This window comes from Crinia signifera, chromosome 6 (assembly GCF_055691185.1).
Source record: "Crinia signifera chromosome 6, ASM5569118v1, whole genome shotgun sequence".
NCBI classification, from domain to species: Eukaryota; Metazoa; Chordata; class Amphibia; order Anura; family Myobatrachidae; genus Crinia; species Crinia signifera.
The window spans coordinates 175,375,112-175,399,873 of NC_139222.1; the positions used below are offsets into that span (position 1 = coordinate 175,375,112).

At 43.3% G+C, this 24,762-nt stretch overlaps 1 protein-coding gene across 3 annotated transcripts in view; it reads left to right on the forward strand.

The window, feature by feature from the left end:
• Window positions 1-24,762, forward strand: part of HELZ (helicase with zinc finger) — a 138,652-nt gene that overhangs the window by 42,302 nt on the left and 71,588 nt on the right. For all 3 annotated transcript variants that reach the window (XM_083148191.1, XM_083148193.1, XM_083148192.1), the window contains exons 8-11: window positions 1,268-1,466; window positions 3,367-3,474; window positions 4,791-5,088; window positions 16,928-17,195. In XM_083148191.1, the coding sequence (XP_083004317.1) occupies window positions 1,268-1,466; window positions 3,367-3,474; window positions 4,791-5,088; window positions 16,928-17,195 (873 nt within the window). The remainder of the gene's footprint in view (window positions 1-1,267; window positions 1,467-3,366; window positions 3,475-4,790; window positions 5,089-16,927; window positions 17,196-24,762) is intronic.

Below are 24,762 nucleotides of genomic sequence, written 5' to 3' on the forward strand. Positions count from 1 at the left end.
GGACGATTCTGATGATCAGGTCTGAATCGGGCCCAATATGGTGTGGAAGATTTTTGTGTGCTGGTGTGTGAAGAAGGTCTTTCTTACATTTTCAGTTTATGCATTTACTTATGTTTGTGCAGGTGGGTGTGGAATTGGAAGTTCAGATCACCTTTTTCCTCTTACAACTCCTGGACCCCTAATCTTAGTTATAAGTCACACAATATCTTCCTATTGAATCCTTGTGGAGTAGAAATGTCTAAAATGCAGTCTATAGTATATAGTTCTATAGTGAGAAGATCTCAGGTACTAAAGCCCCGTACACATGGGGGGAGATATATTGCTCAGGAATATATTGCTAGCAATATATTCCTGAGCAATATATTGCCCAGTGTCTCCTTTGCATCAGCGACCAGAGAACCTCTGCTGGGGGAGCCGCAGAGGTAATTAGCTGGCAAGCTCCTGCGACCAGCGATTAGAATGGGGCAGAAAACGGGAGCGCGCACCCGGCGATTTATCGCTGGTGCGCACTCCAATCACTGGCAATATGGTCGCCTGCGACCATATTCCCAGCGATTATAGCCCCTATCGCCCCCGTGTGTACACAGCATTAGGGTCCTGTTTAGAATGTTTGGAAAGCAAGGGATCTCTTGATGGATATTCACAGTGCTCTAAGCAGACGACCTCTTGGTTCTGTATTTTCTTCATGGGAAAGGTTTACCAATCGTCCAGAGACTTCTTGTTTGTTATACCAGTAATTCAACAAACTTCGGGACTGATTCAAGCCACTGCTTAGCGAGCATCTGAATGAACGCCTGCCCCCTGCGTGAATTTCAGCCCCTGCATGCTAATGGATGTGTACACTAACCTATCCATTTCCATGCAGGAATATGGGTGAAAAATCATTCAATGTTCGCTGACCACCGAATGACTTTATTTACCCGTTTGCAAATAAAACTATTTTGCCTAGGATATGGCCGAATCTGGGGCAGGCTCTGATGTCATGTGACGTCAGCCACCCACCCCATGCAGGCTTTGACAGGCCTGCATTCTTATGGGGACACCCAGCGTTTTTGTTGGCACACCAAACAGTTTTATTTCATACACAGCATAAAAATGCTAGTTAGGAACTGGTTAGTTGGTGCTGAATTTTTCTCCAAGCTCTGTTACATTTCCCCTCTAGTATCAGAGCTTCTGGTTGAGCCCCTTACCTTCATGGTTTCCAAATGGATCCAGAGAAATGGTTTTAATGTTAATATGAACTGCTGATTACACAACATGCTTTCAGGTTCCTGGAACAGGGAATTTGCCGTTATGGAGCACAGTGCACATCGGCGCACTCACAAGAGGAGCTGGAAGAATGGCAGAAGCGGTATGCCTCACGCCTCATACGCCTCAAGCAGCAGAAAGAAAATACACAGTGTTCGGGCAGCTACATGGAGTCACTCATTGAGAAATGGATGAATTCTTTATCACCCGAGAAAGTGGTATGTTATAAGATAACCATGTTATATGGTGCTGACTTGCTACCTACACTGTACATTTACCTCACTATTTTAATCATTTTCAATAGACTATTAGAGTAGAACATTTGTCCACCACATTTCAGTTTAAATTTCAGATGACAGAAGTCACAGTGCCTCACGCAGAATGCAGAAATCACAGTGCTTTGTTAGTGTGGAGACTTTGTTCCCCTGCAGATAATACCTTTTTTATTTGCTGTCCAGCAGGCAAGGCTAGTTTTACAGTAGTTATGGTTCTATGGAAGAAGGAGACCATACACTATTTAACACTACACAGGAGGCAGTAGGAATTAGTTCACCTACCATGAGAAATGTGCTATGTCTAATGATGATTAGTATAACCAAAATCTTTTGTGTTGGTGGATAAGCGACAAAGAAATGTTAGCAGTCACAATGGATGATATTGCAGCGTCTCAGAGTATTTATCATGTTTTGCTGGGGGGGTCTCTAGCGCGTCATGTTAGTCATGTTAGTGTACTTGGCTTAGGAGGGTAACTCTAGAGAAATATTTGTGAGAGATCTCTTTAGCCTGGAGTACCCAGTGTAAATATTGAGATTTCACCCAAGGGTTCCACTCCATTTTAATTGATATTTGTTTGATTAAAACTACCACATACAGGAAATAATTATTCAGGATCAGAAAAGCATGGGTCCGGGAGGTGGTAGTTTGTGATTAGGTAATTGCTTGTTACAAAGCCTCATGTGATATAGTGTTAAACTCTTATCTAAGGAGAATGTGAATCAGTTGTACAAGGTGTCTACCTTGGTTTCATATTCTGTGCAAGTCTGTGAATGGCTTTGGTGTATAGCCACAAACCCATTGGCAATTCTCTCACCATAGAATCATTTTTCCAGTGTGTGTAGTCGGGTACGGTCATTGGGTGGACCCAGTTTAGGTTAACATGTATTGGGTTGATAGGCCTTTGGTCGACACCTGAAATAGTCAGACGTGGCCAAGGTTGACACAAGCATATAGTCAATACGTTTTTGTCTCGAATGTCAACATGATAGATAGACGTATCGTCTAAGTGTGCTGCGTTCCCTCACATGCTGAGAGTACGGTGCCTTGCTGTGCTTGGCACACTAATCTATTCTCCCTCCACAACATAGTGGATGGTAGGGCATCAAATACCTGTCGGCACATGTCGGCTCAAAATAAAAAAACAACAACTCAAGTTGACCTTTTGTTTTTTAGCTGTCCACTTTCCCATTGATGACCTAATGCTTTTGTTGACATTCTAACTATGTTGACCGTAGCCATTTCTACCTATTTCAGGTGTTGACCTAAGGTCTGTCAACTCAATGCATGTTTACCTTAATAGTGTCGACCTAATGACTGTATCCTATGCAGTCTGTGCGTAACCCAGAACCTGCCCCGTCTGTGGGATCGAAACTGGCTGTTGGGGGCCGGAACTGACCTGACTTCCCTGAAAACGCTTGGGTGCACCTGCGTTTTTCCTGAAACGCCCAGAAAATTGCCGGTTAAGACCCACAAACAGCAGCGTCCTGTCCATCTAATTTATGGATGGAAAAGACGCTGGATTTTTTTTCTGAATGGCCTTATGCATGTGCGATGCGATCTGTATGCATGTGTAGTCATTCACTAATCGTCTGTCTTGCAAAATCGCAGGGCTGCATTCAGTTTTGAATAACCCCCATAGATTGTAAACTCCAGAGGGAAAGGGACTGATGCGAATGACCAAATATTATATATAAAACTCTGTGATGTGTGCCCTATATAAATAACTTGTCATAATAACGATGACATTTTAGATTAGTTTTTTTTCACACTATGTATCACTGTTTTATTTCCTTTGATGAATAGTTGTTTAGATGCAATTAAAAGTTTGTTTTACCCTCCTAGCTCAGTGAATGTGTGGAAGGTATACGAGTGGAGTACAGTCCTGATCTTTCAGTTATCGTTACCACCAAAAAATCTCAGCAGACATGGACATTTCTCCTCTCGTGTAAGGTAAGTTGACGTGGTTCTATTACTAAGGCTCATTCAAAGCATTGCTATATCGGTGGAACCAATTATAGACATCAAATGATACATTCATCGTTGTTGGGCAAAACAATCACTACTTTGAGAGAAATTGTGTTAACAAGCTTAGTCCTTTTCTCTCTCTGTAGACATAAACCTATAGTTTTCATTGACTGAGATGGGGAAAGTGTTTCATAAAGCCACTTTAGCCTGCACATCATCATTGCAGATTACATTGTCTGTGGTAAATTGGTAAATATAGAGATCATCAGACTTTTACATGAAGATGTGTTGTCATACATCTAGCATCAATATGCCATGCAGCATGGGATACCTGATGCCAGTGAGCCTCTAGGTCCTGTGCAACTCTGCCTAGCGTAGGGCATCTTTTTTTTTTTTGCTGAAAAATGTATTAGTTGCAATGTGACTGGGAAACTGTGCGCTTTATTTGATATTATTTACAGTTTCTTATGTAGCGCAGCAGATTCCGTTGCGCTTTACAATAGTAATATGCCACACTTGTATATCTGTGTGCGACTGCGCCTGTGTATGAAGCACATCGGAACTTGGCATAACTTCTGCTACACCATAGCACTTTATAGGCAGAATCTATTGCACACAATATACAAGTGTTTCATATCAAATGAATCACTACAGTCTTCCCAATTGCAGAAAGACTCAAACCATTTAGTTCCATTGTACTGCACAGCTGTATACATTCTGTTGTATGTGGCAGAACTGCACAAGCCTGCATAGACACACATTGGCACCCATCTGAGAATATGCAATCTGAGCTCACTCACGATACATTACACAAAGTAGTATAGGCCCCACTGCATCAGCCCCAGTGTCAGCATTCACCTCTCATTTTACGCTTCTAGAATGTCTGCTTAATGCGGCTTTCAATCTCATTTAGAAGGCCTAGTTTGTTTTTATGCAAAATTTAATAGTTTTTGATTCGTTGATAGGGACTATGTAATATTAAAACATTTGTATTTCTTGTGTAAGAACATGTGAAAAATGCAATAGGGAGCCCTTGGTTATGCTTGGCTTCCATTGTAGTAGGGAATATGGGGCACTGCGTCTTTTAATTGAAAGCATTAGAGCTGCATTGTCCACTGCCAACGAGAGAAAATTGCAGCATTTGGTGGTTGTTGGCAGAGGTTCTTACTATATACAAATGCCAAAGTAATATCAGGTGCTGCAAATACTGGGGAAGGGGGGTACCTGTTGCAGGAAATTGATTTACATCTGTCACTTTTTCTAATTGTAAATCACATTAAAATGTGTGGTATGTGTTACAGCCCGCAAGAATGCTTCAACGTGTTGCATTGTTGTATGATGCGCACAGACCTCATTTCAGTATCGTGGCAATATCTGCTGGAGATGGCAACACTCAAGTTTCCCAGGAAGTGCCAGAGAGTTGTCAGGAGTGGGTCGGTGAGAACATGACTCAGAACGGGATTGATCATTGCTTGTACAAAGTAGTTATCACATTTACCACTGAAATATTTGGAACGTTTCGCCAGACTGTAGTGTTTGATTTTGGAGTGGAGCCGGTGCTTATGCAGCGAATCATGGTGGACGCTGCTTCAACTGAAGGTAATAATAAATGCCAAGCTGAGAATACATTTTTGGAAGAAGTTGAGTCACTTAATTGTGGCCTATAGTAGAACATGTGCTACACAGGCATACTTTCACATGATGTTTTCTTTTACCACACAATGTCAGACTATTTAAGGGTATATGTCTAGGCTCCCAGTACTGGCATCAGATTGCACTCTTTGCTTGAACAGCCATCTCCTGCTTTCTACCTCATTCGATTACTTGCTTAACCTTTTGAGTGCCAAGTGAATTGTCAAAATTGATGTAAAAATTGCCAAGCAAACCTTTTTATTCATCATAATGACGTGTAATGGTTACCTTATATAGTAAATATTATTATTTTTCCACACCTTTTTTTTATCAACATTATAAAACCAATTTGAGCAACGCTTGCATTTTTAGCCAATATTTTGCAGAGATATTGACACTCCTATTTTGCGCATCTATCAAAGAGATGGCATTTTTAGCAAATATTTTGCGAATCTCTCACAGATGTTGGCACTCAAAGGGTTAATACAGTACTACAAGGGTTATACGTGCACAAACCAACAGTGCCAATACTTACGTGATGCATGCAATTGCTGCAGAGTGCAAACAGCTATTTTACCTTGTTTGAGTTCATTTGTGTAAAAGATAAGCGTTTTCTTCCCAGTCTTGGAAGCACAAGAGAGATGTACAGTGCACTGAAAATAAAATGAGTAATACATTAATTTAAGGATGACTTCAAAGTAAAGAAAAGTGTACTTCTACGTGCACCTTTTTTTCCAGATTAGGTCTTTGAGTCATATTGATTTTATCCCATACTGTTCTCTCTACCTAACAAACGCTTTAAACACTTATGAATGGGAAATTCAAGACAAACATACTTGTCCTGTTTGAATAGGTCCCCAACAGTAACTCAGCCAATCCTAGAATGAGACTGCAGTTCACAAAAAAGTCAACGCAAATACAGAGTAAATACAAATCTGCAACTGCGCTAAAAGATAGGTGCTGCAGCAATGTGAATGTAAAAATACACAATTTAATAGATGAATAAAAAAATAATAATTGAAATTCGATTAAAATATAGCTGACATTACACATATACAATGTGATATAATCACCCACTGGTCCAGTTGGATTTGATGTCATCTGTGTCCGTTCCTGTTAGTATCTCACTGAGGTCCCTTTAGATCATGGGTCTTCAAACTGGGGCCCTCCAGATGTTGTGAAACTACAAATCCCAGCATGCCTTGTCACAGTTTTGCTATAAGGGAGTGATAAAACTGTGGCAAGGCATGCTGGGATTTGTAGTTTCATAACATCTGGAGGGCCGCAGTTTGAAGACCCATGCTTTAGATGGTGGCTTGGTTGGTGGAATCTTGAGTGCTTGCAGTTTCAAGATAAGATTAGTGGTGTCAACAAATTATATCCTCATATTTGTTTACGTTTCTTAGTGCCAATGCCCTCCACTCTAGGTATGTTGTAGTGAAGAGGCTTGGTGTTGGCAGTCTGGTCACAAACGTAGGCATCCATAATCCTGTTAAAGCAGTACGGATGGTGTAAGGGTTAGCAATACTGCCTCACAGAACTGTGACATCAAATTTTGATGTCATGCGTACTGGTCTGGTAACAAGGTGACTGTTTGTCCAAAATGCTCCTTAATGGTATGTACACACGGTGAGATTCCCTTGCTATTCGACTGCTATGCAATCTTTGCTAACTCTGTACTATACATACAATTCATGTTATCTACATTCGATTTGCACTATATAGTCATTGCTGCCCTGTCTATCTACATTTCGATTTGTGCTGTCACGGGAGCACGCATCAGGATCGCAAGGTAAAAAACCTGTGCAATCTGCATGCGATTTTGACTATATAGTCAAAATGTCATGCTGGATTGTACCGTGTATACACAGCATTAGCCTAAGCAAGCGACCAAACTTGTACATCTCTATTTTATGGCAGTTGGTAGGGACAAAAGATAAAACCTTGTTTAAAACCTACATTTCTGCTTCAGATAGTATCCGTGAAGAAACAATACTGTTTTCTTTCTAATGGTGCCCATACACGATGCGGTAGCAGCGTGTGTTCCGATGCGATGGGGTGCGCACTCCCACGGGCATCCCATCACACAGACCAAAAAAAATGATGGGTTGCCCATACTTTTTGTGTTTTCGGACGCATGCTGTGCGATTCGATCTGGCCCATGACGCATGTGATTCTTGCAACGTGTATGGGCACCTTAATTGCTTTTGCAGAGCCTTTGCCACTGCTTGCCTCTACATCCATGGTTTCTTGAGCCCACTTTTGGGCCCTGGTCCTGACCCCTAAAGGGAGCCTCTGGGTATTGCATTTGCTGGCTGTGCTTGGCTCAATGTCCCTAGCGGAAGAGGTTCCCCCACTCGAGTTATCCGTCTCAAAATAGTGGCAAGACCAGGTCTATGGGCCCCAGTGGCCTCTTGTGCCCTGATAATGGCTTGGTGGATTAAAGGCAAGCTCGTACACACAGTTTTCGGCGTAATCCCGGTTCACCGTAACTACCTTTTATCATGCTTGAATTGAATGAGCTTGCATTTGTATTTTTCCACCTGATCCTTCAATTTGGGGTTCCAGTCTCCAGTATTAGTGCTCAAGTTAAGCCATTCAAATTGCTCATTTTAGTGAGCTCCAGTTCCCTTGATCACATTAAATCAAAAGATTCTTTGTGCAAGATTGCAGCCCACTTTCTGCAAAAAGTGTTATGACGACCTATTTTGGGTACGTTTTTTTTTTTATGCAAAAGCATTTAGTTTTTTTTTTTCTCCCTCTAATAGTCCGATAGATCACATCCCTCTCTTTGAGTCGTAGCAGCTGAGAAAAGAAACGTTCTGCTGATTCCAAACCTCCATGTTCTAGCAGGACTGTTAAATAAACTTGAAAGCTTGTGATCGGATTCTAAGATGGTTGAATGGATAAGATCTTGGTTGCAGGACAGAAAACAGAGAGTTGTAGTAAATGGAGTGCAGTCTAAGGAGGGCAAGGTTACCAGTGGAGTACCCCAGGGAACTGTACTTGGACCGGTGCTTTTTAATATCTTTATTGGTGATATTGCAAATGGAATTGAGGGTAAAATGTGCCTTTTTACAGATGACACAAAGGTACGCAACAGGTTAGACACACCAGGAGGGCTAAAACAAATGATTGATGATCTAGGTAGATTAGAGGAATGATAAAGAGCATGGCAACTACAGTTTAATGCCAAAAAATGCAAAATCATGCACTTGGGTCTCAAAAATCCACAGACTTTACAGTATAAATGGCACTATAATGGAAACTACTGAGGAAGAGTGTCACTATTTCTATTACTACTATTACTAGGGGTCACTATTTCAGGGGACTTAAAGGCAGGTAGGCAATGTAACAAAGCAATGAGGAAGGCAAGTCAGATGCTTGGTTGCATAGGGAGAGGTACTGTATCAGCAGTAGAAAGAAAGTATTAATAATGCTGCTGTATAGGTCATTGGTACGATCTCCTCTAGAGTACTGTGTTCAGTTCTGGAGGCCATGGGTGAGATTTAATAGGATGAGAGATTCCGATACTGAGAGATTTGGTAAGAAATCTCCAGTTTTTTTAAAGTGGCAATCATTTATACTGCAAAACCAGTTTGATTTTGCAGTGTAAATGATTGCTGCTTTAAAAAACCTGGAGATTTCTCACAAAATCTCTCACTTTCTGAAACTCTCATCCTATTAAATCTCACCCCATCTCTCCAGAAGGATATAAATGCATTAGAAACTGTACAAAGAAGGGCAACTAATAAGGTGCATGGCCTACATCACAAAACTTAACCGGAAAGACTAAAATATCTTAATATGTATACTTTAGAGCAGAGAAGGGAAAGGGACCCTTTGAGTGCCAACATCTCTGTAAGATGCGTAAAATATTCAATAAAATTGCCAGCGTCGCTCACATTTGTTATATTATTTAAAGTAATTTTTTGGGGTGTAAAAATAGATTATATTTCCTATGTAAGGTAAACATTACAGGTAATTCTGGGAAATTTTCACACCTATAAATTCCCTTGGCACTCAAAGGATTACTAGAGCTGCAGTGTTATAGCCTAGTAAATGGGGTCTCCAATTTTTTTCCCTACAATAGTACTTTATGGTCCCAACCATGAACCCTACAAAGAGATATAAATTGGTGGAATTGTATGCCTGTGCATGTATGGGTCATATTTTGAAACCTGTTTGGTGTAAATCATTGAGCTAAAGAGCTGCTTTGTAAATGGCCATTTCACATATGACAACTGCTGCAAACAGGGCTTATTATTATTTGCAGTCACTCAGTTTTACTGGGATATTCCATAGAAATACATAAAGATTTACACTCTGATATACAGACATTTAGCTGCATTCCAGCCCCTGGGCATTCCTCCGGTGACATGAATTGATCCGAGTGTTAAGCATGTAACTCATGCCTCCTTTCCCCAGTGTTCTGCCAGCTGAACACATGAAGTTGTAGCCATGGATAATTTCAGTCGTGTTATTATGGGACGCCTCAGGGTGATGATGAAGTTCACTGAGTTTCATTATTCATCTTCCCATTCCTGGCTGCAGAGAACTTAATCAGATAGAACTAAATGATGGTATGGGATGGCTGCGCTTCACCTTTTTTATTGACTTCTGTTCGAACTATGCTGTGAACAAGTTTTCACTTTGTAGCCTGACATAAAAGTTCAGTAATTCTGCAACATTTAATAAATTAAAATCCTATGTACAGAGGGCCATAGTTTGTATGCAGTGCCAGGGTTTTGACAACTAAGGGATTATCAGCATGAGTGATTGACAGGGTGACGCCATTTACAGAAGTTAAAGTGGGATTTATTTAAAAAACTCAGAGTTCCGCAACCTAGAAAAATGCTGTTGTATATGCCTTTGTGTACAACAAGAATCAGGCCCTGTGTTTCTGAAATAATCCACAAAAATGTTTGACAGCATTCTGTAAAATTGATTAACCTGATTGTTAATATCAAAACACTTTCCGTTCTAAACATCCTTTAATAAGATTTAAGCGAATATTACTCTAACATTATGTAATATATATGCAGGGTTATTCCTCTGTCAATCACACGTGTGGGCTTTCCATTGTGTCTGTCCACATAAGCCCATTTTCTGCTCATGTGATGAGAATTTTTTCGTTGACCGTAATAGTCCATAAATCTGTATCCTACTGATAATTCAGTCAATATTGCAGAGTTCAGTGATGATGACATTTTCAAAGTATTCAATCTGTGCCCATATTTCCTGACGGGAAATATCGGCAGCTCACATATTCAGTATTGCCATTAATGACCGCATTGAAGGCAGTCAGATCAGACTTTAAATAAATTCTGATCTTTTTTGTCATTTCCTACAATTTACTGACTTTCCAACACTTGACAGTCAGAATATTGACTTCCTGCTGTCTAATTCGTGTTGGACAGCCGAGATTCTGACTGTCGGGACGCTCTGACAATCGGAATCCTGGATTCAATGCCCCCCCACTCAATCCGAATATTCTTATAGGCATTCTCAAGGCAATGCCATCAGTTATAAAAACAAGATGGTGTACCAGCGCAGGCTGTGAAAAATAGTAATAGTAGAACGGTATATTTTTACAATAAAGTTGTATTAATAATTAGTTAGCTGTAATTAAGATTATGGAATTGGATCTCCATATGATGCCATCAGTTAAGAACTTGTTAAACCTTAATACAAAAAAAAAAAGTAACCAGCCTGTCAAAGGAAAATTACAACATACAGTAGCAGTAATGTCTGCGCCAGAATGGAGCAATTGGTGAATTACTCAGTTGGGTGCCATTCAGTGTCTGCCGACACGTAAAACATTTGGATTCCCCCTATACAGGCGAGGAGCAGTGTTTAGCCTTTTCTTTTTTTTTAAAACAAAACAATTTTATTAGTAAAATGAGAGCTATTACAAATATGTCCTACAAAGAGGTCCAATATCAATATAACACCATGTCACAGAAACTAGTAAATTGCCTGTTGTACACGGTAAAAATGATTAAACCTAAAGACACTTATGCAAGTTATACTGTAAAGTCTCATTTAATTTTTCCTATATTGAAATTAAACACAAATGTAAAAGTGAAAAAGGTTAGAAGAGAGATTAAAAGAAAGTAGATGATGAGGGGGGGGGGGGGGGTAGATGGATAGATAGATCTTTGGCATAGTGGCTTAACAAGCTGAAACTAGTGCCTGTGTGTCATATAACAAACCCTAAAGTGGTCAAGGCTCGTGGCTCCCATACTTTAGTATACTTTTTAAAGGAGCTCATCTGTATGCTAGTGATATATTTCATAGAATGGATGTACAATATTTTGGCTATGATCTCACTCATAGTGCAGTAGATACCACAGTTGATTCCCAAGCTGATGCAATGACACATATTTCTGCCAGAACTATATGAGTAATCATTTATTTTGTAGACAAGATTCCTCAGGGACACATCCAGAAATAATGAATTTGGGGATAAAATAGATCTGAACACCTAAGATAGGGCTAGCCGGAGCACCCAATTCCTTCCAGAGGAGAACTCCTTTTGAACCACTCCACCAGATATGAAGGAACATCGCCAACACACAGGGGAGATTTCAGGATGCATTTTTTGAGTAGAGACATAGGCCCTTATTCAGATCTGATCGCAGTACAAATTTGTTCTCAAAATTGGCAAAACCATGTGCACTGCTGGTTGGGCCGATGTAACCTATATAGAGAGAGTTACATTTGTGTGGGTTATTTTGTTTCTGTGCAGGGTAAATACTGGCTGCTCTATTGTTATGCTGCATTTAGATTTCAGTTTGAACACACCCCACCCAAATTTAACTCTCTGCCTATGTCACATCTGCCCCACCTGCAGTGCACATGGGTTTGCCCATTTTGAGAACAAATTTGTACTGCGATCAGATCTGAAAAAGGGCCATAATACGATCTATAAAAATAAATTAAGCATTTTATTCATATGGACACAGATGAAGCTTACGGCAATGTTAGAATAGATATCAGTCTATTCTTCATTCCTTGAGGTTTCCTGAAGTCGGTCTCCCAAACCCTCTCTTGAGAGTCTCTCTATGTTCTGGCGACAAGGACAAATGTAAAGTGTATAAGGTAGAAATGAGCCCTTTAGTAAATATCCCATAAAGAACTTGACCCTGTATAGTAGTGAGAGACCTATGGTTAATATCTTGGCAATCAAATTCAGGATCTGTAAATATTGGAAAAACTATTTATAGGGAATTGAAAATTTGGTTTAGATAACTTAAATTTGGGAATGACAAGCCATGCGTAATATCATTTACTACACAAATTCCACTGTTCTGCCAGCAGGCAAATGCAGCTGAGTGACATCCCAGACAAAGGTCTGGATTGTCGAGGGGTATGGGATGATATATTGATGGTTAGTTACATCAATACTCACTGGCACTGAAAACTCACCTATTCATCAAAGCGTACCCTTCCTCTGCATAAACTAGTCCTGAGACTGGTTCTCCGACCCCCTGCCTGCTATCAAGCCACCACCCACTTGCTTACACCTCATGTAATCGGTCTGTTTCCCCTTCCTACTAGATTGTAAACTCCTCAGAGCAGGGCCCTCTTCCGTCCTGTTGTCAAAGCCCACTTCTTTTCACATTTCACTCACAGCTCTCTTCTACTCAAACACTCAGTGCCCATCTTTGTCCGCATACTCATCTCCATCATTGGCCACAGGCCTCTAGTAGTATGTTGATTGAGCCCTCACTACTTATATTTAAGCTGTTGTGTATTGAACTGTGGCATTCTTTACCTGTACTCTATTTTTGTTATTATTCAATGTAATAATAATAATAATAATCCTGAATATCCAGAGTAATGGTGCGTACACACTGCTGCAATTAGTCATGAAATCGCTGGCAAAATTATCGCTCAGTGACCATATTGCCAGTGATTTAATGTGCAGCCAGCAATAAATGGCTGGGAGCGCGCTCCCGCGGCCAGCCCTTCATGGTCGCTGGTCATAGGAGCTTGCTCCTCCGATTCTCCCTAAAAATTGCTGGTCGCTGGTGCACAAAGCACTGTGCACCAGCGACAAGCGACACCTACTATGTCCAGCGCCGGCCGGGACCCGCCCACCCGCCCTGTCACAGCGTGACACACCGGCTGGGACACGCCCCCCCCCCTGCTTCCTCCTCCTTCCCTGGCCGCGCATACAGCACAGAAGCTGCTGCGCAAATCTGCCAGTACCAACACCTGCCAGTACCAAATCTGCCAGCACCCACACCTCCTGCGCGCCCCACAACCGCACTAGTCAGTGCATAGGCTGTCTTTAGAGGGCATTGGTTTTGGGCAGCATGATTATGTTCATGCTGCCCATCAATGGTGATTTGCACCATCGGTGGGCGGCATGAGCATTACCATGCTGCCCCACACCAATAGTATGTGACATGAAAAAATGAAGGGGGCATTGATGTCGGGCAGCATGATTATGTTCATGCTGCCCATCGATGGTGATTTGCACCATCGGTGGGCGGCATGAGCATTACCATGCTGCCCCACACCAATAGTATGTGACATTGAAAAAATGAAGGGGGCATTGGTGTCGGGCAGCATGATTATGTTCATGCTGCCCATCGATGGTGATTTGCACCATCGGTGGGCAGCATGAGCATTACCATGCTGCCCCACACCAATAGTATGTGGGCTCAATATAAATGAAGGGGGCATTGGTGTCGGGGTGGCAGGGGCCGCACGGCCGTCTTGTGCCCCCACACCCCTGGCAGGAGCGGGGCACTAGCGGCTGCTGCCGCTAGATTATCCTGCCCCTACAAAGATTACCCCTGCTACATCTGTATATACACCATATACACTTTTATTCCCTTCTAGAAGGACTTCCCACAACCCATGTCAATCATAAATGAATTTAAATAGAGGGTAAAAAACAATCTAGTCAAAATTGCTAGCAATTTGCAGGGAAAATTGTTGGTCCCTCTGAAAAACTGGAAACTGAGCAATATATTGCTGAGAAATATATTGCGGAGATATATTGCAAGTACACTGAGCAATATATTGCTAGCAATATATCTCCCCCTTGTGTACACACCATAAGAGAGATTAGTGTTAGCCTTTTATTATAAAGGATATCTCATTAAAATATGCTGGTGGCTGCTTGCATACACCATTTTGTTTTTAGATTTGTTCCTGCTAAACTGTTTTGGAAATTGGTCACACTGTAACTTGTAGCAGGAGTGGCTTACAGTACTGACACATTTCATTAGACTTTGTAGACTTTCTCACTGTTGGAACTTCATTTAAAATAAAATGGCTGTATCTTACATTCACTGTAACTGGTCATAGATACAGGTAAAAATAAATATATTCATTTCTTATTGACCCTACCTGCTAGTAACATACCTGTGTAAATACATACCGGTAGTGGATAATTTTGATACAGCTTCTAGCTTTTATCAGATTTAGAGATACTAGAACATAAGATAATTATTTAGTGCTTGATGTAAATTAATTTTTATAGTAGTATTTTATCCTGAAGTTACTTTTGGACAGTTAATAAATAGATGTTTCCTTTATTATTTTGGGTACTTATCTAGTTTCATGGCGGCAGGCTACACTACGTTTTCGGCGTAGGCTAAGCTACGTTGTCAGCATAGTGCGTCTCAGTAATTCTTGCTGCAGGGTATGGCAACCCTGCCTGTGTAACGGACAGGGTTAGGGGTACAGTAGCGCGTGCGTCTCCTGCACAAAGGGGGGTTGTCATTCACAATAAAGGACGCAATTGCCAGAGCTCCATGTTACATACTTGCAAATGCCTCCATTTCAAACCCCCCACTATCAACGCCAGCCCGAAGCATGGCGAGCGTACGAGGTGTGCATCCTTCTTCCTTCCAGCGTGGAGTTGGTTTTATAAAGTGGATTACGCGGATTACTTGATGTGTATTCCGCATCCCCTCGTGGGGCTCGCTGCGCTCGCCACACTTTATAAATTCAACTCCACGCCGACATGGATAGTGGGGGTATGAACAGGTTGGGAGGATGCGTACCGCTTCGGGCAGACATGGATAGTGGGGGTGTTTCAGGAACACATTCACACCTGTCATGTCAGCCAGGTTAAAATGGTCAATGGTTCCCTTACAATGTAATAAGTGCTGACTGACTACACTAACCACGTAAGCTCCGACTAGCTGCGAAGGGGCGGGAACACTACACTGATACTGACAGGGACTCTGACTACGCTGATTCTGACAGGGACGCTACGCTGACTATGTAATTGCCGGCGTGAATCTACACATGTACCTTATTCAAAAAACCAAGATCTGTCATTTTCTTTCTAGACCTTCTCAATACAGTTGATAGGAATTGTCTAAAGGTTTTCTTTAATATGTTTCTTTATTTAAGCCCTAACATTTTTTAGACTTGTGGTACCAATATATTTCGATAGATTGCAGAGTCCAACCAAGCGCCAACACTGTATGAACAAGTGCAGGTAGATGTATGACTGCTTGAACATTGCTCCAAAATATGATATTCTCTTTTAGTAGAGTGAACATATTCTGGGGGCTGACAAGATTTAAGCTCGATCTTAAATTAAGATGATATATATACATCAGTAGGCAACCTGTGGCTCTCCTGATGGTTTAGAACAGTAGTCTCCAACCTTAACCCCCTTCAGTGTTTTTCTTTTTTCTTTTTAGGGAGTGCTCACCCTAAAAAAAAACACCACGCTGTCTCCCGGGGCCGGGCAGCTCCACCGAGCACTATGTTGGCTGCTGCCCGTCACTGCCTCCGGCAACCCAGCATGACGTTACAGTCCGTCGCAGACTGTAATACAACAGCTGGGGGGGCTGGAGAGGAGGAGATTAGGAGGCGGAGGCGCGGCCGAGCAGAGGGAGCCGGGCAGCGCTGAAGCTAGCTGATTTCAGTGATCAGCTGAGTGGCGCTGCCCGGCTCTAAGCAGTTGCAATCTCGAGAATTTTCCGGGCTTGCCAGTCTAGGCACTGAAGCATAGCCCGGAAAATTCTTGAGATATAAAAATTCTCTGGGTTAATGAGCGTGAGCTACTAGAGACAAAATAAACTTCCTGAAGAGCTACTAAAATTTGTCAAATGCCCCTGATACTATGCCGCACACTGTAATGCCCCTGACACACTATGCTGTGCGTAGTGCCCCTGACATATTATGCCACACACCACAATGCCCCTGACACCTGATGCATATCTTCCAACTTTGCCAGTAGACAAAGATACTGCACAATGTTACCACAGACTAAACTGATTTTTACCTTGGAACCCATAGAGGTGTGCAGGAAAAACTTTGATGTTGAACCATCATAATACATCTGCACATCTTGTCCTAGCATTAAGCAAAATGGAATCTTTCCCTATAAGTCTTGAAGCCCTGGGTTCGAACTCGACTGTTAGATTCCAAGGTTTCCTGATTGGCCTAGCACACAGTTGAGCATAATAAATTACAGGTGTGCTGCAAACAGAACGGCTTCTGGGAGCATCACACATTGGGGAAGATGTATTAAGCTTGGTAAGTGATCAAGTGAAAGGTGATAATGCTGCAGCCAATCTGCTCCTAACTGTCATGTCACAGGCTGGGTTTAGATTTAGGAGTTGATTGGTTACTGCGTTATCACATTCCACTTTATCACTTCACCAGGATTAATACATCTGACATGATTCTGAAAGCTGATTTCTGCTCATAGCCTATGGAGGTGATGCCAAAATCAGCCTATATACGCATATGTTTAATTTGTCCATGTAACGGTGATGAAGAGGTATGTGATAATCTTATACAGAGTTTCTTTCCTGCACAGATCTTGAATACTTGATGCATGCCCGTCAGCAACTGTTAACGACGGCAAAACGCTGGGACTCCTTGTCAAAAACGATTGTAGAATTTGAGCCTAATGAAACTACTGAATTAGAGAGAAGTCTCCTCAGTCGATACCAAATTCCTCTCTCTGCTGACCAGCTGTTTACACAGTCTGTCCTGGACAAATCACTGACCAAGGTTAACTATCAGTCAAGATTGCACGATCTGCTATATATTGAAGAGATTGCACAGTATAAGGAAGTCAGCAAGTAAGTGTATCTTCTCTTCTACACTCAGATTACAGCACTTCTGTACTTATACCTCATGGCTATTGAACAGCTACATAATTTAACATATATGACATGCTTTTAAGTAACTTTTAATATTCTATTGTGAAATAAATCCTCTACTCTCCTTCCAGTTATTCTAAAGGCCCATACAGGCTAGAAGATTTTCATTTCAATAGGCGGTACTTATGTATTAGCAGGGCGCCCAATAAGCATATGTACGCTAGCGTAGGGAAATTGCATCGCATGGGCCGTTTTAGTGCCATGCAATGCGATTTTCCTATGTAATTTATTCACTGCTCTGTTGGCCCCGGCGGATCGCATCGCACCTCCCGCAAAATCGCATGCGATATTATAGGGTGCGATGCCATTACGTTAGCTATACATTTGTATGACATACAATGAGCTTTTAGGCACCCCCTGCTATCGACGGGGGGCTCGCAACGCTTTGGGGTGGCAGAACACGTCCTCCCGACCTTTTCATACCCCCACTATCCACGGTGACGTGGATTTGATTTTATATAGTGTTTTACTTGACATGTATTCTGCGTCCCCTCAGGGGCTCGCCATCCTTTGGGCTCGCTGCTCTGCCACACTATATAAAATAAACCCCCTTGCCGATGTGGATAATGGGGGTATGAAAAGGTCGGGAGGTCACGTTCCGCCACCCCGAAGCGTGGCGAGCCACAGGCGGCAGACAGCTGCGGAGGGGGGGGGTGTGTGGTTGGCTGGCGGTCCGCGTGCCAGCATGACAGCTGCGGCCGGGTGGGGACTGGGATGGACACCGGGTGGGAGCTCACTTTGCCGCTGCGGCGGGTGTTTTGGCGGACGGGAGGTCGGCTTTTATTAGCCTGCTTTTATTAAGGTATAAAGAAATATCCATTGTGGGTTTAAAATGTTCTTTATTTACATAAGTATTACAGTGGGATACAGTTGGTGCTATACTCTCTAATCTCTGTGTTTGCCTGATGATTCAATATGATTTGACTGTGTAATATAAAATAATATGTATTTTAATAGGGATACACGGTTATATGAATCAGCCCTAATGTATTCACAAAATTACCCCCCCCCCCCAATTCATTCTGCAACCATCTCCATATATTGCTCTTCTCTACAACCTCTCCTGTACACTACTTGACCAAAAGCATGTGAACATAGAACGCGGCACTCGTTATACTTGTTACATTTTTGTTTTTTTTAAACAATGTGTATTTATCTAGAGCAGGTCTTCCCTTTGCTGCAATAACAGCACCAACTTTCCTTGTAGATTTCCCACTACATTTTAGAAAATGACTACAGGGATCCAGCATTAGTGAGGTTATACAATGATGTTGGGTGATAAGACGTAGCTTACAGCCCTTGGGCTTGATTCAGAGTTGTATGCAAACCCGATGATTTGTGTTCAACTCCATTGGTGCAGAATATGTTCTATTCATATGCAGTACACCTTGTGTGTCGCCGCACGCAGTGCCACCTAGGCCACAGCATGATTACCATCCTGTGCCCATTTGTAGGCAATGACCCCAGTGGCTAACCTTCTAGGCTTTCTAATTTCGCACACCCTTCTCAGTTGGCTTTAATCTGGCTTTCTCACTTCCATTCCTCAGCTACTACCCATACTAAAGTCCTCAGCGATGATCTTGCCAGGTTCACGTGTCCCTTCTTAATCGTCTTCTGCCACTTTCGTCTTATACTTCTTTATTGATGTTTGTAACTTTATTCAATTATGATTCACATGCCAACTCTGCCATTCTACTTCAGGCTCCTCCTCTAATAGGGGTCCAACAAGGCTCTGTATTCACCCCTCTGCTCTTACACATAATCTATCTCTCTTTTTGTCTGATGAATGACCTAATGTAATGAAAAGCTTACTATTTTTCTTTAGTCTTTATACATAGCCACCACTATCTCTCTGTCGACAACAATATGCTGTCCCCCTTTCCTCATGTCTGCTGCCTCGGCACACCCTGACTCCTTTTTCTCCATTACTTTCATCTTTCAGTAACTTGCACCAAGCATTTAGTTTCTTACAACATAATGCTTTCTTGTTCATATTACTTACAGCACTGTTTCCAAACTCCAGTCTTTAGTGACCCCTAAAGGCCCATACACACTGGGCGACTTTGAGCTGAAAGTCGCTCAAAACAGCAGGTTTGAGCGGCTTTCAGCTGAAAGCTGCCCAGTGTGTATGGCCCGGCGATGAGTGGTGAGTGCTGCTGCACACTCCCGCAACATCACCGGGAAAGCCGTTCATCTGCTGGGTATACCAGCAGATGAGCGGCTTTCAGGACGGCTTTGCATAGTGCTCCGCTATGCAACACCGCCCGCCCCTCCGTCAGCGCCAGGCAGGGGGAAAAGCGCTCAGTGTGTATGCACTGAGCGGCTTTCCCTGCAGTGATGACAACGATCATCGCTATCCATACACACTGGGCATAAGTCGCCCAGTGTGTGTGGACCTTTTAATGTTCATTTCACCTTCATTCAGGATGGGGTACTGAGGTCTTATAACCTTGGGGATTAGAGGGTATCCGACAGGAGACAGGCACATAACATTTTCTTCAACCAGGGTGTGCTGGCTCCTCCCCTCTATATCCCCCTACTAGCCAGTTTTAGAAAATGTGCCCTCAGGAGAGGATGCACACTCCTGGAGCTCCAGAGAGTTTTTCTTCAATTTATTTTAGTTTATTATTTTCGGGTTGCTGTTTGGGCTTAACAGCTTCCCTGCGACGAGGGAAGCCGGGGTAGGGACTGCTGCAGGCCTTTCAAGGAACCGAGCTGATCCCTGCTGCAGGTCCACCGACCTGAGAGGGTGCTGTTACCGCGGGCATTGCGCTGCAGCGAGCACACCCCCAGCTGCCGCACACCCCTGGCTCAGCCTGAAAACGTCGGTGGTGAGTGTTAACCGGGTCCCCTCAGTGGGGACGCCGGTTTTGAGTGCGGCATAACGGCGAATGGCGGCGCGGTGGCCCTGCACAGGGATCGCGCGCAGATGTGTTAACACTGCAGCCACGCCGACACTGGATGCCAGGCATTGCCACTGGACCACCAGGGCATATACCGCTATGTGGGAAAATCCTTTTTTAAAAGGATTACCAGGCGCCAGTATAAATATTAGTATAGCCCGGGCGCCATTACAAGGGGCGGGGCTTAGCTCAGAGCGGGACCTGAGCGCGCCTGTACACTGCTTCCTGCTTCTTCTCATGCTGTTGGCGCCATTACAGCAGAGCGGAGATCACTCCTCAGCGCACAGGAACCTTCATGGGCTACTGGTATGAAAGCCATGTTAGAGACTGTCTCATCACAGCTGGCGACAAATAATTTACAGACTAAGCAAGTCCAGCAGGATTTAAAGGTCCTGTCAGCAAGGGTGGATATTCTTACACCCATGCCAGGGGTGTCCCGCAAGAGGGCACTTGAGGCCGTGGCACCTGACTCCGATATGGATGATGGTGATGGCAATGGTGATGGCGATGGTGACGCAGATGATATTGTAGATTCACAAGCGTCTCAGTCTAGCATTCAAGGTACTGAAAACCTGGTCCTTGCTGTTAGAGAAGTACTAGATTTACCTCTAGCCACACCAGTGGAGGGTGACCCATTCTTTGTGTCACACAGAAGGCAGGACATAGTTTTTCCTGAACAGTCTGACTTTTTTTATATAACGTTTTTATTTCATTTCACAATTTCAAATATACATGAGAATGGACCAAGATCAAACACTTAACATACACAAACAGGAAATCAAAAGAAAATAATAAGGGAAAAAAACAAAACACATCACAAATCGTCATAGCATCAATTCAATATAATAAATGCTTATAGTTACAATCCCCTCCTACTTTATTTTCTCCTCAACTTTTAAGCCTGCCCTAAGATTCATTTACCAACACGTTAGCTGTCTCCCTTTTTACTTGCCCGCCTTTGTCCCCCAAACTCACACCTCTTCGCCCACTCTGATCCATTTGTTCCCTTACCCTCCTATTTCCTTTGCCTCCCGCGCCTTCCTTCCTTGCCATTAAGGGTTGCCCTGTCAGGCTATATATGCATTTACCATCTAGTCCCCTCCCTTTTAGGTGATCCCTCCTTGCTAGCGGAATCCGGCATCACTGATCACTGCAAGCCAAGAATCACGAAGGAGCGGGGGGGGGGGGGAGAGGGAGAAGGATAGAGAAAGAGAGGCCAAACTCACAAACACCTAAAAAAAAAAAAAAAAAAAAGGATAAGGTTACCATTATCCATTGGAGCTACCTGTGTTACCTGTGTAGAGGGTGTCTAGTGAAACCCCATTGCTGATGCCTCCCCATCATGTATGGAAAAAAGTGTCACATGCCCATAGGGTTTAAATTAAGTGTCGCCCTCCCCCCTTTCTATATATCCCCACCCACCCTCCCGCACCCCCTTACTTTCAGGAATACTCCTGTTGCATACTCTATGTATTGGCATGGTCAGTGCCCGCCCTTGACGGTAACCCCGTACTATGCCTCCCAACTATACCGACCAGTCAAAAGTTGTGTGCCCGTGCATCCTATATGTGAACGTGCCAATCAATTCAATTCATTTGTATAGGGGCTCGACCACCGACCTCTAAAGCGATCCGAGGTCACCCCGTGCCCTTGACCTTCCCTCGCGATGCTAGCCGCGTCCCAAAAAAAAACAACATATATGTACTACCTCCCTTCCCTCCCCCCCCCTACAAGTTAGCCCCCTCCCTGTTGCAAACCTTATAAAATCCTGACCTATTCCAGGGGCCCCAGGTTCCCTGATACTTAGCGAGCGTCCCTCTCGATGCATGTAAGTACTTTTCATGTTCACTGGTCTGATTTATCAGGTTAACCCATTCCCCGTGGTTCGGAGCCAGTGGGGACAGCCATCGTCGGGCTATTATCACCTTAGCAAGGGCCACTAGACTTCTTACCAATTGTCTCATCTCTCCATTAATTGCAACATCCTTCCAAATCCCTAAGACCAAATTAATTTTACTTAACCCAGCTCTCGGTACCCCTATTAGAACAAGGGTTTCCTTTATCTCCCCCCAGAACCTACTAACCTCCCTACAACTCCATAGTAGATGATCAAATGTAGCCGGCCTGCCCCTGCATTTGGGACAACCATCTGATGCGGACTCTGAAAATTTCTTCATTTTTACCGGGGTAATATAGATCCTGTGAAGAATATTGAATTGGACCTGTTGTGTCCGCATTAAGTTAGTCGAGTGCCGGGGACTTGCCAAAGCCACCCTCCACCCATTATCGTCCAGCTGGGGAGTATCCTCCAACCATTTCATGCGGAGGGCCCCCAAATCCTCGGATTGAGAGAAGGACTGAAGGTACCGATACATCTTAGACATTCGCTTCCCCTTAGTAAGTTGTTTTATAAAGACTTTACACGGGGCCTCCTCCATCACCCAGGTATCAAGCCTGCCGCCCTGTGTCAACGCGCTTCTTACTTGCAAGTATCTAAAAAATACTTCTTTGGGTATGCTAAACTCTGACCGTAACTGGGAAAAGGATTTTATTATCCCGTCTTGACACCATTGTCCCACGTTAGTAATTCCAAATAGCCTCCATACTTTCCCACCTTGTTGTTCTTTAAGTTCCCTCATTCCTGGCAAGGAAAAGATAGGGGGGTCTGGGTCCAAGCCCACAGTTTTTGTTAGTTTACCGGCCCATCTCCATACCTTAACCGACTGGCTGATCAAAGGAGGGAGATCCCGGCGAAGCCCTCTCACAAACAATCTTTGTAGAGGCGAATAGTCTGGATCCACCCCCTCCACCAGACTCCGTAAATCGTTAGAAACTTCCTCTACTTTGACCCATGCACAGATTTGAACCAACTGTGCGGCCATATAATAAAGTTTGAAATCTGGGAGAGCCAGGCCACCCCTTTCCCTATCCCGGGTCATAATTTCCAATCTAACTCTTGGGAGTTTGTCTCTCCATATAAATGAGGAGACAATACTCTTAATTTTCCTGAAGTATTCATCCTTAAAGAAGACAGGGGAATGTTGAGCAATATACAAAAACTTGGGCAATATGGCCATTTTGATCAGGTTCACCCGGCCAATTTGTGAAATCTGAAGCCGTACCCAGCTTCTGCACTTCATTCTGAGATCATTGATAAAAGGGATGAGGTTATCAGGAATAAATTCAGCCGAGTTACTCGCCACCACTATTCCCAAGTATCTAAATTTCTCCACCTGTTTTAACTGAAGGTCTAACACTGGTCTTGTCCCTTCTTTTTTCCCTACCCACATGAAATTAGATTTGCCCCAGTTCATTGAGAGCCCAGAGTATCCCCCATAGTCCTGGATTAAATTTATCACCCCTGGCAGGTCTCCAGGATCCGCCAGCCCAACCAGGAGATCATCCGCATACAACGAGACTAGGTTTCTACGGGGCCCCCCTCCCCCAATCCCTCCCCCCAGGGCCGCCCGAAGGGCGCATGCCAGAGGCTCCATCACCACTGCAAACAGCAGAGGGGATAGAGGACACCCCTGGCGCGTGCCTCTGGAGAGAGAGAAGAGGGGAGATGTATATCCATTAATGGTCACTCTAGCTTTAGGATCCCGATAAAGCAACGATATCCGTTTTAATAAACCTTTCCCCAAACCCCAGAGCCCGCAACACCCCCCACAGAAATGGCCATTCGACCGAATCGAACGCCTTGTTCGCATCAAAAGATGCGAGCAAGGCGTCCACCCCCCCCAACTCAACACCCTGGAGATAAGTATAAGCCCTTCTAAGATTGATCATAGTGGATTTTCCCACCATAAACCCAGTCTGATCCGGGTGAACCACCTGATGTATTACTGTCTGAAGTCTGGTTGCCAAAATTTTGGCATATATCTTTGCATCTGCCGTTATTAACGATATAGGCCTGTATGAGTCGACCCGGTTAGGGTTTTTCCCACTTTTGGGAATCAATATTATAGCAGCCTCCGTCATTGACTGAGGGATACTTTCCTAGTCTTCCATCTGTTGGAAAACTTTCAGAAGCCGAGGGCCTAAATTATTTATATATTTCTGATACACCTCCGCGGGAAGACCATCCAGGCCAGGGGCTTTACCCCCTGGAGAGGAATTGACCGCATTCTTCACCTCCTCTATTGACAGAGGGGCCTCCAAAATGTCGCTTGATGCGGGCAACAGACTGGGAAGATCCATACAAGCCAGATATTCATCAATTTCACCTACATTCCGATTAAGTTTGGATCTATAAACTTCCTCCAGATGTGAGGAAAAAAGCTCTGTGATGTCAGGGGTCTTTGTAACCTTTTCGCCATTTTCTAACTCAATCAAGGGAATAGTATTAGGGAGATTCTCCTGCTTCATTAAATGGGCCAGGAATTTCCCAGTACGGCACGTCACCTCTTGAAGATACTCTACCCACACTTTCTGAGCCGAGAGCCAATCAGACCTGGCCGAATCTGTTTTATTCAACAAAAATACGTTTTCTAGATTAATCATTTTAGCTTCTAATTCTTTTACCTGTTTACGATTCGAGGTTTTTAAAAAAGCTATCCTTTTAATAACCACCCCTCTCAGAT